At 33.0% G+C, this 17,414-nt stretch overlaps 1 protein-coding gene across 7 annotated transcripts in view; it reads left to right on the forward strand.

The window, feature by feature from the left end:
- Positions 1 to 17,414, forward strand: part of LOC118189465 (IQ motif and SEC7 domain-containing protein 1-like) — a 649,009-nt gene that overhangs the window by 543,450 nt on the left and 88,145 nt on the right. Inside the window, exon 1 of one of the 7 annotated variants that reach the window (XM_035360066.2) lies at positions 8,350 to 8,503. The exons of 5 other annotated variants lie outside the window; for them this stretch is intronic. In XM_035360066.2, coding sequence (XP_035215957.1) covers positions 8,391 to 8,503 — 113 coding nt within the window. In that variant the 5' untranslated portion in view covers positions 8,350 to 8,390. Of the gene's footprint in view, positions 1 to 8,349; positions 8,504 to 15,890; positions 16,638 to 17,414 lie in introns of those variants that run through there. One more of the 7 variants, XM_035360067.2, reaches the window with a different exon arrangement.

Below are 17,414 nucleotides of genomic sequence, written 5' to 3' on the forward strand. Positions count from 1 at the left end.
ATTTTAATTATTTTGAGAAAATGTATGTTATGTAATAATTGTTACTAAATTTAAGTATGAAACACACCCAGAAAAAATTTTTACATGTTTTTAATTTATTTTATTACAGTTTCCTTTTGTAAATCACAAGTGTCCCATCACTTTTGTGAGACACTGTATATTGTAATTTGTAATAAATGGCTCGACGAAGATGTGCTGAATTTGAAGACGTTTACAGAATTTAATACTTATAAACTACCATAATATAGTCTACATTGTTTATGACGGCTAAGGAAATTTCATTTGTTTTATAATTCAAAGGATATTAACAGAAAATAAGAGACTAACATTTTCAGTGCGAGTATTATTATGCTTGTTAACCCAAAAGAGCTATTAATTTCGTTTTGTAAATTTGTGTCGATAAGTTTTAAGATTCTGAATCACTTTTCTAATTGTTGCCACCAAATATTATCGCCCTGTATTATATTCAAAGAAATTAAATAATGAAGAATCTGCATGGATGTATATATGTGTCTCGCACTGTGAAAAATCAACGGTACCTAAAGACCATCCAGTTATGAATGACGTAATCCTCCACCGAATATGGGCATCTGAAAGCCCTAATTATTTGGAATTTATTTTATTATTTATTTCGTATTTTGTAAATCATTTATGAGTTTTTGTTTAAGAAACTCAACGATTTCAAAGCGAGCAGTGGCAACGGGGGGGATCTTTGTCTCCAGCACGCGAGACTGTGTACGGGAAATTCTAAAGATATGTTCATTTCAAAATTATTTTGCAATATTGCTGTTGAATTGAATTTTATGGTTTGAGTACGAAGAACGTGATATTTAATAACTAAAGATAACACACAAAACGTTAAAAAACGCCTCTATGGGCATAATGGGAAATCTGAAGTAAATAAAAATCTGAAAGCTTTATTTTTTTAATTTAATTTATTTATTTACTCGCAGCTTCGCTGCCAACCTTCGTCTGGCTTTTAAATGTACCGGAAAATGGCTGAAGGGAACACCAAACGTTAAATTTAAAAACTGCGTAGAATTTTACTCTGCAGAACAACTTCATAAAAAAAAAGTTATTACGTATAACAAAATTACAATGAAATAAGCAATATCCCTTAATACAAATATTAATTATCCTAATAAATAAATTAACTAACTTCTCTTTGCAAAATCTTAAGAACTCAAATGATATAAAAGAGGTTAAGAACTTTGTTTCCTAAAAAAAAATCACTCAAAACTTTTCAATATCTTAAAAACAGTGAAATGAGCAATAAATAACATAAAAGAATACAAAAAATTCTGAAAAGCATAGTATAATTAATGATATTTTGTCTTATATTTTCAAGAGAAAAAAATTACAATGAAATAAGCTATATCCCTTAATACAAATATTAATTATCCTAATAAAAAAAATTAGCCAACTTTCCGTTGAAGAAAAAAACATCATGCAAAACTTTTCAATATCTTACAAACAGTGAAATAAGCAAAAAATAGCATGAAAGAGACTCAAAAAACAAAAAATTCCGCTCACAATTTTACTCTGCAGAACAACAAATTGTTGCCAAAATCACATTTTTAAAGATGTGAGAAGTGTACTCGGAAACTTCATTTAAAAAAAATTTTTAAAAATGCAAAATATTATCATTTTTCCAAAATTCGTTTTGCAAAAGCAGTCGCAAGGATGAAATTTTAACGTGTCCAAAAATCAAAGAAAAATAAACTGTACATTTTTAAACATAAACATTTTTAGAAAAAATCCCGTTGAAAAGGTGTTAAGCTCCCTTTGTAATAAATTCGTATTTAATCGATTTATTGAAACACGAAATTCATTTTAAGTTTGTAAAATAGCTAAGTGCCTTCTCACTTTCCTATAGCCCATTATGTCCCAAAATGACACGATTTCGTCGCAAAACATAAAATTTAAAAAAAAAAGTTCGAATTCGAATTTCGAAAAAATCGCTTCGAGGTGCACTGGCTCTTGTCTAGATGCACCTATGTACCAAATTTCGTAGCCGTGGGTCTATTAGCTTATGCGCAGCGTGAACGAAAGACACACACACACACACAGAGACTCTTTCTTTTATTATATGTAGAGATTTATTTGTGTGTGTGTGTGTGTGTGTGTGTGTATAATGTAATAAGAAAATTTAAAGAAACAGAGCTTTGCCGGAAAAGTAAGAATACAGGAGGGCAAATCTTTTTAACATTTGACTATGTCTCTAAATTTACATAACATCGCTAAGCTGGTAATTGCAATCGTTGCCCCGAGGTGCTGTCTCTTAGAATTGAGGGCGGAACTGAGTTAAAGTCAAGTTGTCACCTGCATGGTAAAGAATATGTATTGCAAGAGCATATAAATATTCTTTGTGTATGGTGTTCAAGACACTTGTCAACGACAGGCGTATATGACTCCTTGCCAAGATGAATGCCATGAACTTGTGATGATTTTTGTCAGGCAAGTGAAATTGGAAACAATAATAGACAAACCAAATGACAGGATATCCAGCGAGTTATTGTATTAAGTTTATATTTGTGTATATGTATATGTAATTATGAATTTATTTTAATTAATTAAATTATTAGAATTATACTTGCGTATATGTATGCATAAATTCATTTTCGTTTCATTCTTTAATGTAACTTGAAGTGAAATAGAAATGGTTAAGCTTTCAGATTGTATTTCGTTAAATGAAAATGAATATTTTATTTTTAATTGTATGAAATGAGAGATGTTTAAAAAATTCTATATTAATTATTTTCTGCATTTCTTTCACAGGTAAGAAATTCGAAGATTTTTTTGGTACACGATCCGCAGAGTATATATTAGTTATCTTCTTCTCGTGTATGAGTAATGTATGATTATTATATTTTAGAAAAATTTAGCAATCTCAGTTTTTTTTGTTATTTGAAATCGTTAAGTGGCATGCTAATACTTGAAGATATTCAAAAACATGTTTAACTTCGCAGAAATAATTTAGATACCACGATTATTTATTTATTTGTTTTAATGTCCGTTTGTTCGTCTCCTTTCTACATAATCGCATCTTCATTTTGTATAATCTCGGTGCACTTCCTCGTATGATGAAACCAATCGTATCATACACGACCAAAACTTTCCTGCCTATTGAAGACTGTGAATTCGATCTGGTTTATGTTTCGTACTATTTTTCTAATCTGACACCAGTAGATATCTGACTTTCCCCTGGAAGTCAGCGTTTACTGGAGAAAGGTATGACGTTCGAAATAACACCATTCGGGAAATTCAATAACAGCCGAATACAAGGAGGAACGTTAGTGTCTCGAATAATAGATCTTAGTCTGGTCCTTGCAAATGTCTGGCTTTACCAGAAAATCAAGTTACTTCGCCAGGATGATATAAAAACAGTCGAAGACAAGGAAGAACAATTTATGCAAGTGTTTAAACAATAGATTCTATTCTAGCCACGTGCAAATTTTTGGCTTTTCTTGAAGATGCACGTGTTGATGATATATTGAGCGTTCCCTCCCCGTGAACTAACCACACTAAAAGGATCGTTCCCACTGACGTTTGTGTGAGCTAACGGAGTCAGTTCCATCTGTCGACTAGCTCCGCTATGCCTACAGTTCAGATTTTTCACCTTGCTGCCTTTTGGGAAAAAAAAAAACTGGTTTTGGAGACGGGTCGATTACGTCAGTTGTCTCCGTTAGCTCAGATAAACCTCAGTGAAAACGGCCCTTAAAGGCCTCAACCCCTCTTCCCCCCGCCGAACTAGGCCCCGGGGTTCAACCCCTCTCCTCGAACCATGGAGGTAGGAAAGGAAGGAGGGGCCAACCGGCACTAGAAGTGAAGCACTGCTTTGAAGCTTGGATCACCAGATGGGGTGTTCTTTGTTTACATTCAGAAGCTCGCTGCTTGACAGGGTTCTGATAGTATTTCGACACACGACAGTTCCATACAAATCGAAAAAGGGACACTTTCGCATGAAAGAAACATTCATAGTGTGATGGATAACAGCAATTTGTATAGTTTAGTGACATTTACGCAAATATCACATCTTGGTTATTTTTCGATAACTAACAACTGCGATTTTGATTATGAATTTGTTTTATAAAATTCTAAGCTGTAAACTATAGTAATAAATCTATAATATGTAAATCTATAACTACAAAAATTTAGATTTTAAGAAAAATGTTATGCTTAAAGAATAAAAAATACCTTACGGTACCTTTAAAATTGTATACGTCTTTCGATACCCTTGATAGAGTACTCGCTACTTTTATTTTATTTTACAAACGCCAAAATGTTTTAAATAAAACAAATTTTTTTCACATCCATATATTATTTAACATGTTATTTAACCTTAATATTATTTAACCTTTCAAATTTTTTAGAGGAGAAGCTTTACTGCTGCTCATTTTAAACTCATCGTTCTAATTTTATATGTCTGAAAAATAATCACTTTGGGCTTACACGTTTTACTCATTTGGGTTAATTAGAAATAAAATTACCATCAAATGCTGCAATCCTCGTCAAAATTAATAAATATACACACAGATATGCCAATAAGTTAGCTTTCTCTTGATTTGGAACCACACATTTGTGTAAAATTATGTACAGTTTTACACAAATGTGTGGAACAGAAGAGGGATACATTTGCGAATTTGGCGGAAGTACTATGTGCGGTCAAGATGATGTGACCATGTGAACGTGTTACATCATCAAGACAGCTTACTAAGAATTTGAAAATAGGGTAATCGACGGAGGTGAAAACATTTGTATATCCTGCCAAAGGAGGTCCGATCATGAATGGTCCTCTTATTGATTCCAGATTGTTAAATGTTTCCCACGCAAGTCTTTTTTTTTTTTTTTTCTCGGAAATTCGAGTTTTATGCTGGCTTCTTAACGTACGCAGGTCATTAAATTATTTATAAATGTATTTGAAATGAAGAATTTATTAACTTATAAACAACTGTGAAAGTACTGTGAAGAAATCTAATTATTAAATGTATCTAATTTATAATGATTATAAATGTTATCTAAATATATTATAACCTCAATATTGAATTGTAAATATAAATTGAAATCCTGTTGACAAATACGTTATAAAACTATTTAAGCAAGAATTGTTCGTATTGGAAAGCAATCTGTTAAAAGGTATTGTAAAGCAAATGCTATGAGATGCGCACTTAAGAACGTAATAAAGAGTTTTGGAATATGTATTGTTGAAGGTGAAAAAAATCATGTTGAAGGTGAAAAAGTATAATTAAAAGAATTATTCCCCTTACATTTTATAATAACTCAGTTACAAGTTTTAAATAATACTTTAAAAAAAAAACTTATTTTATTCCCTTTCAGAAATGTTCATAGAAAGTCAAGTACTATTTAAAGTATTTCGCTAATTCCTAATAATTCTCTAATTTAAAATGAACCGAATAGAGCATTAATTATAAATTGATTTACATTTTTCGATTTAAAAGATGCCTCAGAAGCCAAAAAAATCATGTCATATTTAAGAAAGTATTTTAGGAAGAAGCTCTATAAATAGAAAAGAAATAATGCGTAATTTTAATATTAACAATACAATAAACTTTGATCTTAATTTTTGTACCTTAACCGAATAAAATCGAATTACCTTAATTTTTTTTTCTAATGTAATTAACGAAATCTTGTGAAAATATTTCATTCAAGTTAAACCATTCTGAGAAAACTGTCCTTTGAAAAGCATAACATTTAATTCCGTTCAGAATGAAATGTTGTTTAAAAATATGTTGTTTTCATATACTTAGGACTCTGAAGTGTTGTAGAAAAAGAAAATATATACATTTATACGTATAGTTACGACATAATTACAAAATATTTATATCCGAACGCGTCAAATCCCATTGAACTCAATGGTAAATGACCCAATGTTTTGGTCACCACATAGGGATCGTTTATAAGCACGGTACGGGAGAAACTTGTTTAGGGCTACTCCATCTTACTTCCTACCTCCATGCCTCGAACCTTAGAGTGACACATACCCTAGGGCGCCACTGGTCGCTCGGGCTGCCTGTCGCAGAGGACATTACCCAGCAAACCCAGGACGCATATAAGCATTCTGTACCGCGCCACGCGCATAGGGCAAAATCCGTACATGTGATTGGACATACTTTCAAATGGCATCATTTTCTCTTGGCGTAATGACGTTTAGGCGGGGTTCTTACGGTTTTGTTTTCATTGACAAACGCGCAGGAGTGACACGGAAGGGTAATAATTATCGTTTGTTTTCTTTGAAGCCGAAAACATTTAGCTGCAGCTTTCTGCATATGGCTTCCTGTTTCATGGAATAATAAAATTATAGATGCTGTTTATATCAGAAGCAATCTAATATTACTCAATTTAAAATACGTATCTCTATTATTCTTTCCCAAATCTCTATTAGTTCAGAAAAAAAAAAAAAAAAAATTACGTTTTCAGACATCCAACATCGTTTTTTACTATTTCCGAAAATTGACTTGTCTCATGCTTTCGCAGATTGCATCAGCAGAGAATGGATATATAATGAACATGGAATAATTAATTAATAATCACAACACTTTTAATATGAACGGTTTTAAATTGAGACTAAATTTATTAAAAAAATGTCTGCACTTTATATTTTTATATTAAATTCACCACACTAATAGTGTTGTAATCTTATAGCAACAAAAATACAACGCACGTAATAATCTTTTCGGTAGTGCTATCAAAATGTAAACAAACGGTATGGAGGTGTACCCTAGAGCCCAAGCAAGGTCAAGGCGTTCTTAAGCGTAGAGGAAATGATGTCATCGAAAGCCTTATCCAGTCACAAGGAGGGATTTTGCTTTATGTGCGTGGAGCGGTACAGAATGCTTATATGCATCCGGGATGTTATTCCCGCGTTAGTAGAGCCGTCTGTTCTAGGACGTGGCAGACCCACGGGCTGTCCAATAAGTGACCTTTCCGAGGCCTTCAGAACCACTAGGTTTGTAATTTGTATACCCCCTTGGCCGAGATTGCCTAGGTACATATCCTACCCAGTAGCTTCGCAGAGTTCTCGACGTCGAGCCCCGGGGAGGTTACACAGGAGAAAACTATAAAGATCGCAGCCAAACATGAGGATTGACAATTTCCAGACTGTTGTGAACATAAAAATTACTATATGAAGAAATGCATTGACAGTAAAGGCGATGTAACTGATAAACCGAATAATCTGTTGTGCGAAAGTTCATCTTAAGTGCAAAACCAGACATATATACTTTCCTTTACATTTCAGACAGAAAATAGCATAAATTTGATTTTTTTTTCTCTGTGTCTCATTATATGTTTATTATCTCATTATGTGTTTAGATCGTGTTGATGTGTCATTATATATGTGTTTATGCATATTTTGACGAACATGTAGTTAGAAAGAAAATTAATTCAGTTAAAAACTTTTATTTTGTCTAAAAGAAAAAAAAAAAAAAAAAAAAAAAAAAAAAAGACTTTTTCTCCACTTCTTAATTTTGGCCCATCGTCTGCTTTCAAATCTTGCATATTGTAGGAGTGCAATTTCAGTGTGACGCCTTTTTATATGATGTATTATTCGCGAATTTTAAAATCCGCCAACATTTCATATATATGTTACTAATAATGCACTTACGGCGTTTTTTAGAAATTTTATGGTTCTCATAAAAATATATTGTTATTTATTTGAAATAATGATTCCTTACATATGTCATCGTAGACGCCATTTTTTTTAAACTGTGCGTTTTTGTGGTATCTTCTGATTATTTTACCAAGCCTCTTAATAAAATGTTTAAAATAGTGAATAGCTAAACTTTGCAAGCCCCCCCCCAAAAAAAAAATCTAAATTATCTTTTGAGAAAAAGGAACTTTTAGATTTTCCCATATTTAAAAATGTGATAAAAGTTTGAACTTATCTCGAGGGGGGGGTAGGGAACGAATAATTTTCAAGCTTCCATTTCAGTTGATGCCGTTCCATTATCCCGAGAAACTGAAGAGAAACCAGAAACGTTACTGAAGAAAACTGAATATGCAAATATTTGATAAACTTCATGCTGTCGTCGTTACATTTCATGATAGATAATTAGAACTGAAACATGTCGTTATCTCACTAAAGGTATAGTTGAAAGAAAAAATAAATTCTCATCGTCTGCGTGAAACCCCATACGTCCGTTTTCTACTCATTTTTCCTGATCTTTGATTGGCAATCGCAGATTGTTTGCTAGTATGACGAGCGAGAAAACTCAAGTAACAACTGCCGTATTCGGTGACGTCACGTAAAGTAACTGTGCTTGGCCGTAACATCGCTACGTTGGAGGAAAAAAAAAAGAGTTCTTATTCCTGATTCTCGTGTTAGACGGCATAATTTTCTTACTGCCTTTTCCTCGACTTTAAACGTCAAAATGTATATTCTGATTGACGGGACCGTCTATGGATCTAAACACTGTCAAGTGTGGAACAAGGATTTACACTTCAGATATGGTTGCTTTCGAAAAATTATATCTTGTCGTATCTGGTAAGATCTATCCTCATGTTTCCGGTGTTTCCAATTTCTGTTTTGTAATGTTATCATATATGTAAATCGTGGATTTCGTTTCGTAATGTTATCATATATGTAATTTCGTAATGTTATCATATATGTAATCGCGGATGCTTATGCATTGCAGTTTCAATTTTTTTTTAAAGGCTACAAGGGCTATTAAGTTCGTTTTGCCATTTTGCGTCCATTCACTATAAACGGCGAATCACTTTTCAAATTGTTGCCACCAATATTATCGCCCTGTGCTATATTTAACGAAATTAAATAATGCATAAATATATGTATGTTTCTCGCATTGTGATAAAACAACGCTACCTAGAGCCATCCAATTTTGAATACCGTAATCTTCCACCGATATAGGCATCTGCAAGCCCTAATTTGGAATTTGTTTTATTATCGATTTCATACATTGCAACACTTTAACAAATTTTTGAGTAACAAACTCAACGATTTCAAAGTGAGCAATGGCAACACTGTACGGGAGGGGAAAAATTCAGTTTTTTCCCCCCACATTACGTTAAGCTAACAGGTTGATTATCATCCATGCGACCTGGAAAGTGTTGTCTTTGAATGAGACAAAGACAAGTGAAAAGCGACTTTGCAAGTCTTGATATAAAATCTTTCATTAATCTTCCAAATTATAATTGCTTATCAAAGCAACAAAATGGTTATTTTAAATTCTTTTTTCAAGGTTTTCAATATTATATTAAATTTCTGAATGTTAATTAAACATGATACATGTGTTTCAATAATTTTAACACTTTTCCTTCTTCTATAGCATATATATTTTGTTACGTTTGCGCCCATAGAATAAGTAGTAAAAGCATTTCTACCACCATATTTTATTTATCTTTGCTACAGAATATTCTATTCAGATTTTCCTACTTATACATTATCGTCTGCATTAAAAATAAAACTAATGTTAATGATAAAGTTCTGTAACAGGTGTGAATTTCTGTATAATATTTAAAGCAATTTCAATGAGAAAAACTGTTGATTCGCATGCAAATGGAAGCAAATTATTATTTTCTTATAAATTAAAATACAAATAACCCTGCTCCTCTTTTATATCCTAAATGTAATGACTTCTAATAAATCTCTTTGAACTTCATCATTTCAAAATTAATCCTTGTCATGTAATTCTTATATGACTCTTATGATGCATATGTATAAGACAAAAGACCTAATGGTTATGTAAACATAAATGTACCGTAATATAAGTAAAAGACAGAAGGTCTTTTATATAATAATGTTAAATTTTGGTAACAAAAAACCTTGATTAATCAGTACAGGTAAAATGGTATTATAACTTAGCTAACATCTAGCTACGCAATTTTTGTTAGCCTCTCTGTCCTCCCAGCTTGCTATCTGCCATTTCTCTTTCTTACTTCGAATAATATACCATTGTAGCGGGAAACCAATTTTTTCATGAAACGTTTAGTATCAGAAATTTTTTTTACATATTTCAGTTGAGTAAAGTATGCCATTTTACTTTTTAAAGGTAATGCCCCTCAAGTGAGAGCCATTTCTGTGTAAACACATTCGTCGAAGCAGGTCAGGTTGAATCCGTGCAATTTCTTGTGTGGTTTTTAATTTTAATATGGTTCGCGGTCTATCTATGGACATCCGCTCTTCATAAATCCCCAGAGAAAAAGTCGCATGTGGACAAAAATTGGGATCTTACAGGACATGAAATGTCGCCATACTTAGATATGAGTCTTTCCGGGAAGAGTTCTCTTAAAGCAGTCATGGACACACGAGCAGAATGACTTGTGGTCTATCCTGCTGTAAAAAAATAAATTTCCGGAAGCCATGTGGAACTACTGCATGAAAAAATTCTGATCATGTGTGTGTGTGTGTAGTGGTCTGCATTAAAAGTTGTGGAGTTTTCTCTACCATCTTGGAAAAAATATGGTCGAATAATGCCAAATGATGGAAGTGCATAGCACATCGTAACTTTCGAACTATGTAATAGCTTTTCAATCCACCCACTTGGGTTTTCCTCATTCTAATATTAACTAAAGTCACGCATTTTTATAAAACGATTTTACACAGAAACCACGGTGTACACCGGACCACTGCTCCATGTTTAACAAATGGCATTAAATGTCAAACAATAATCCAAGAACCTCTAATGTGCAGGAAATGAACTATTGAACTGTTAAAATTTCTCGTTTCATTGGCGGACTATGTATTGCAAAACTGTGAAAAGTTTGGACATAATCTTTCAAGGATGTGCGCGCATTTTGCGCTAATTGAGTCTAATATTTTATATCCATGACTATTTTATCAAGAAAAAGAAGTGTATATAACAGGCCCACTTGGTTATCTACTACTACATCTGTATGTGCACTTGCTCCATAATGTTTTACGACGTTATATCAAACTTTTTAACGTAACAGCCTCTTGCACGGCCTGCAGTAGTTGTTGAAAAAGTATATAGTAATTTTAATGATTCTAGCTAGTGAAATTTCATAAAATTATTTTATATTTCTTATTAGACATCTCATGATTTAAATGCATTGTTATTTAAATCAGATTAAAAAGCAAAAATATATTCTTAACATTTATTACTTTTAAATTCCTTAGTATGTTATAATACTACATCAGACATTAATCTGAAAGTTAAATAGGGTATTTTCTTGACTATATCTGATAACTGGAATCCTTTAAATATTTCACTAATTTTTTTGATTACCTTCAAAATCTCAGAAATGGATCTTATACCATTAACATCGTAGGCAGTGTTTCCATAATTATTTTTTAGGGTTTTATTTGGGAGCTCTTTGGAATACAGCCTGCTTTGAGTTGTGAGGCGTCCGAAACGTCTTTATTGACGATAGTGGTTTTGCTGTTTTTAAAATTTATTGCTAGAGTTAGATTTTTCTGAGGATTTTGGTTGAGTGATACAGGGACATTTGAACAACCTCCAGAGTTGCAGTTTGTCCAGACTGCAGGCAACTGCAACAGTTCACATTTCCAATTGCAATCGCTTTAGATATTTGGGTAACATCAGAACATTCAGGTTTTAGCTTGCACATTTGGGATGAGTGGTTAAATAATTGCCAGTTATGGTACTGAATGATACCTCCTTTTATTTGGTACGGGGTATTAAAGTACATGAGTGTGGAAATATCATATTTTCCACTCTTGCCATCTTAGCAGGTTAGACCTTGTCAAGCTGTCTAATAGTCTGTTCGTGCTTGAAACAAGCATGAATTTCATGCTTCGTCATCGTGAAAGACAGTGTCAGTCATTCCAGATAGGACTCTACAGTGCAGTTGCTTTTCAATGGCTACAACTGAATTACTACTCACTGAATATGTTTCCGACGTAAATACACGAAGTGACAGACCGATCGCATATGATTTTTATACTCTTTTAACAACTTATTTTATTTACCAGTTATAAATTAACATGTGAATCTCTGTGTCTTCTACTCTATCGAAAACCTTGATTGATGCGCTGCAGGAATGTTTCGTGGTTGTGGGCGGCCATCGTGGTCAACAGAAAGTTGCGGTTGGCCAGTGGAATTCTCCCCTTTCTAATTTCACCTGTTAAAATTAACCCCCGCTTTTTATCAACGCTTGTAGGTTATTGAGGAATTCAATTTAACCTTGGGACGAGATTCCAGTCTTCCATCTGCTGTGGAATCACGCAAGTCCTTGGCATTTTGTGAGAAATCGGCGTTACTACATTGTGACCTTACCGTTCTTGCGCGCCTGTTTGATGTCCGCTGTGTGCTGTACTTTTTATTTTTCTTAGCTACAAAAAGGAAAGCGCGTGGTTATTCCGGAAGGTGTGAAAGATTATTAATTCAGTTCTACGTTGTTTTGAAACTCTTGAACTTGGCTCTTCAAACCAAATTTGTATTCTTTTCCTCCTCCTTGTCGCTACCTACACGCTGGGTTTTGGTTGCCAGATGCCGCCCTTCACTTTTCTGCGTTTCTTTTACTCTCTTCGATGTGGGCGAACTGGGTACGTAGAATCGCGAAAATTGCGCCAATTACAGCCAGGTGAAATAAATAGTGAGATTTCTTTAATCGCTTGCGTTTAGTTTAACCTTACATTTTTCTTTTTTGTTCCTCTCCTCTTGTATCAAATAGTTGCCACTTTTATTCTTATTTACCCTTTCTTACCTTAAAAATTTCCTATACTTTCCTATAGCCACCTATTACATAACTACTGTCAGTATGATACAGATTTTTGTTTTTACTTGTAGTATTGAATTTACTTGTAGTACTTTTGTTTTTACTTGTAGTATTGTGGGACTAGACATCATACCAACAGAATTAATCTTGGTATGATGTCTAGTCCCACAGTTATTCGTGCGCTGTTCCGGAAGATCTTAGTGAAACTATTTCATTTTGTGGTCCATAACTTAGCAGCAGGTCTACTTACTTCTGTCATCTAGCTATATCGGTATGGCATTCCTTCATCAAAGAGCTGCAAAAGAACTGCAGTTGTGAAAGCTGCTATGTCCAGCGAAGCTGCTTCATCTGTAAACCATATTTCAGTAGTGGCCTAAAGTTTTCTTATTTTCTTTGTATAGAACTTCTCAGGTGTTCTGTTATGTCGTGATCGGATAAACAGTTAATTTCAGATAAGAAATATTCCATTCTGGCAGCATTTTTGTGAGAACTTTCAGCAGAATGAAACATTCGAGGACGTGTAACAGTTTCATGGAGGAAAATATTATATGATTGTAGGCAGAAGTATAAGCATTCCAAAACAACTACTGGCGTTGGCTTCTTTTGCAATGTCTATCGTTAGTTAATGCTAGATAACCGTCTCCAATGCAGTGTAATAAATCGTACAAGCTTGAATACAAGTTTTCATAAAATTATTCCGCTTATACTAAATTCAAAGGACTGTCACCGGGAAATAACATGGTGCCGGGTATGTCGAATTAACATCGATCTTTAATAAAGTTTACCCCTATTCCCCTTGATCGTTTCCTATCCATCCTTTCAGAGTTTTGTTGTATATTTTTATCGATTACCAGAAGTGTATAATCTATTAATTATTTAGCTGTATTTGGTAAGGATTACGTTGTAAGCAATAAGTGTCATTTATGGAACTTAGCACTGTCATTGCTTGGTATAGAAATAAACTTCTCATATTTTCAGTTAAATTTTCATTCCAAGTAGTAAATTTTTCTTTGGAATCTTTTCTTGAATTTTTTTCAATTGCCGTAATCCACCGAACCAATCAGATGTGATCAGATTATTAAAAACACCCAACTCTTACATGTACTACTTTCACCTCTGTAAGCTCATATCCTCTTGCTAGTTGCCTCATTAAAGTGTAACTTTAATGTGAGTCTAGTTTCTAATTCAGTGAGCATTTAGCGCAAATATAATGTGGTAAATTAGCTATGACTGTTGTTTTTGTTCTGGAAACTAGAACTAAACACCTTTTAAAAGCAGAAGTGAAATTTAATGGCATTTGCAACCAAAACTCGAAATAACCTTATGTAGTTAATTTCTCTTGTCATTTAGTTTGTTTGAAAAATTTTAATGTATTATAAAAATGGCAGTTTTTAATGAATATTGAATGCAACTGATAGTCACATTCCTATTTAGCTATTAGAGACATTAGGTATTTTTTGGAAGCAGGCAAGATGAAAAATGATCAATCGCCTTCGCCGGGAATCGAACCACAGACCTCTGAAATACCGGGCCAGCGTTCAGAACCACTACACTACGAAGGCACGCTAGGAAGGCGGGATAAATACATTATAAGCTAATTAGTTTTATAAAAACTGGGCCATGAAATAAATTAAGATGTGTTACCGCTTTTTTAACCTAAAAATATTTATTCCACTGATTAGAAAACTGTTTTGCTAGTAGACAAATTCGTAATGAAATTGATTTATTAATTCATATTCTATAATCAGTCAGCGAAAGGTACTCGTTTTACTAAGCCTAACTTATCTCTGTAACAAGTTTACAACAATTCTGACTGAACTAGAACTGCAGTTAAGTCTTAAAAGGTGATAGAAGCTAATATCAATTCAAAAGGTGCGCATCGATTTGAAGAGCAAAAATGATGAAACAATTAAAATCATTGGAAAACTTTAGTATTCTAAAAGATACCATTACCGTCTCAGGTTGACTTCGTTATTTAAAATCATAAATGTTATCTATTACATACCAGATTTGTCAAAGTTCATAGCTTTTACATAGAATTTCTTAGTTATTTTCACAAGTGTTTGGTAAGATATACAATCTAAGATCCGTATGGGTGGGTCTTGAAATTTCTGTAAAAGCAAGGACTGGTTGACATCATTCTAAAACTAACATTTTGTAATACTTTAAATTTACAGGCATAGATGTAAACAAAGCTGCCACACAAATATGAAGTGTGTGATGTTCTTGTAAATGAGGAATTTATTGTCTACAGATTAAATGGTGATTCAAGAGATCAATGGATACAATTCGAGACCAGAAATTGAATGCACTGGAAAATAAATGTAGCAGGCTGACGAATATTATTTTTATTGTATAAAAAAATTAAACATCTTGTTCTATATTTCAGCAAAACACGGTTCATAGTGTACGAAATCTTGATCATCCTTACTTAGTTTCTTATAATTTGTATATACGAGTAAATATTTCTCATTAAAAAATTCATTTTTAGCGAAGTCTTTCTGAATATTAATCATGTAAAATTTTTAGAGGAAATAAAAATAATACCCGTATGGTATTTAAAAAAGAATTAATATGGTCACCAGAAGCAATAATATAATTGTTGATCTGAAATAAATAAGGTTAAATTTCGCAGTAAAACTAATAATTGTAACTAAATTAGGGATAATATCAATTTTCACTGTATAACTTTCATATTTTAATGAATAAATTAATGTTTATAAATCGGTTTTTTTTAAATTTTTATTTTCATTCGTTGGTTTAACAATATATCATCTTTTCTCTGCATATATTGATTTTTCACGGTGATCGTCTGATATGCAAAAAATTCGATGCATTGAATAGAGCATTGATCGTTTGTTTTTCAGTTTTATTATGCTTCAAAGTGGTGTAAAATGACTCAAAAGACATCATTTGTTGAGGGAGTACAGTCCAACAACCTTCCCAGAAGGCCAGTTTATTAGTTCTGTGAAATTAAAACGCCGCTCTACGGATTTTCCATTTTCTCACTCCAAATGATTCGCTTTATGATTTATTCTGCAAATAAAAAATGAAGTCGCCTAGAACGGCGCGCAGTGTTGCTAAACGGGTTACCTGTTGAAGAACTCCGCCATTTTCACGTTTTTTCTTTGAATTCGAGGACACATTTTTACGCAGCATGATTTCAACCACTCAGTGTTGATGTTTTAGATGTGGTTGTGAGCTTCTTCACGGGATTCGTTGAAATTTCATCCGAAACGCTTCAGGTGGGATCGGACTCAAATCTTTACTGTGCAGCAGGTCGAAAAGGATGCCTTCCTCTTGTAATTAATTGCACCTGTGTTTTGCGGATCTTAATTCTGGATACATCAGTGTCACCGTCTTTGTGGATAAATATTTGAAAAATCTATTGGAAATCCTCTGTACAGTCGAGTAATATATTGTGCATCTTAATTATTAAAAGTTTATGGAATATTGGCAGAAAAAGAAATGGCAAAATTTTGCTGGTGTATTTTTAAATGCAAAATTTTTTAAATTACGATCTTTGTAGGCCTTTTTTGGAATTATTTTATCTTTGGTGACTACGTATTAGATCTTCAAGGTCCAAATTATGTTTTAGTTTAGCTGTCGTCCCCAAAAAAAGGAGTTATTGAATTCTATGCAAGAACATTTGCATTGATGTTATTCTTCATTTTGCAAAAACAGCTCCTCTGCAGATTGTAATACAGCATTTTTTAAATTTTTCCAAAGATGATTGTTTTATGAAGAAGAGTACTGAAAAATCATTCGACTGAATTTGTCTGCGTTAATTTGTTAATTCAAAAAGCGAGAAATAGAAACTGCTGTTTACTGCTTGTGTAATATGAACTATTGTTAATGTTTTTGTGAACCAAAAACGTGATCTACGCTATAATGAAGATCGAACTAACACAAATAGAGATGCAGCTTATCATGTTTCATGTCGGAGTAACCCGTTTATGGTAAGTGTTTTCAAATACAATTGCAAGTAATGCGTATGATTTTACAGTATATGACCATTGTTGTTAAATTTTATATATTGTGTTTTCCTTTTTGAGGAGACATGTCTTCAGCAACTTAATTCCAATTAACAATTATTAAAATTAATTTGTTGTAGCTATTTCTGCCCCAAGAGGATATAGCAGGAAGAGAAATTGCGCGAAGCGCAGAATGAAGTCCTTGTTATTTGGGTTGGTTCACAGTTGTTCCATGTTTTTGTACTGTTAGAAATGTTTAATTTTTTTTTTTTTAAGAAATATCTTAAGCTCAGCTGTGGATAAAATAATGGTGTGTTTTGAGTTGTAATGGTAAAAAGTTTTTGGTGTACTAGCACAACTGTAATCGGAGATAAAATTTCAGTTCCGTTATAAAGATTCATAACTGTAGAAAGTAAACATGGATTAAATAAACAAATAATAAAAACTAGCTATTGAATTTGAAGTTAACAATCCCCCCCCCATTACTGCAGCATTATTCAACTCTATTGACATCATATACATTCGTAGATCTCAACTAATCTCTTCTAAAAGAATATTCTGGAAATATTGTGTCTTTATACATATGGATAGTTTCCGAAATGTTATAGTGGGATTTGTGGCTACCCTGTGTGGAATAAACATCATTCAATATGCTTTGCAATAATTTTATTGCATCTTTAAGTTAACATAGATTTGAAAACGTAGTTTCCGTGCGCTTGACATTAAGAAGATGCTTGCATCAAAATAACATCAAACCTCAAT

Source organism: Stegodyphus dumicola, chromosome 1, assembly GCF_044657685.1.
Source record: "Stegodyphus dumicola isolate Sdum_Otavi_A_Nest chromosome 1, ASM4465768v1".
Classification (NCBI taxonomy): Eukaryota; Metazoa; Arthropoda; class Arachnida; order Araneae; family Eresidae; genus Stegodyphus; species Stegodyphus dumicola.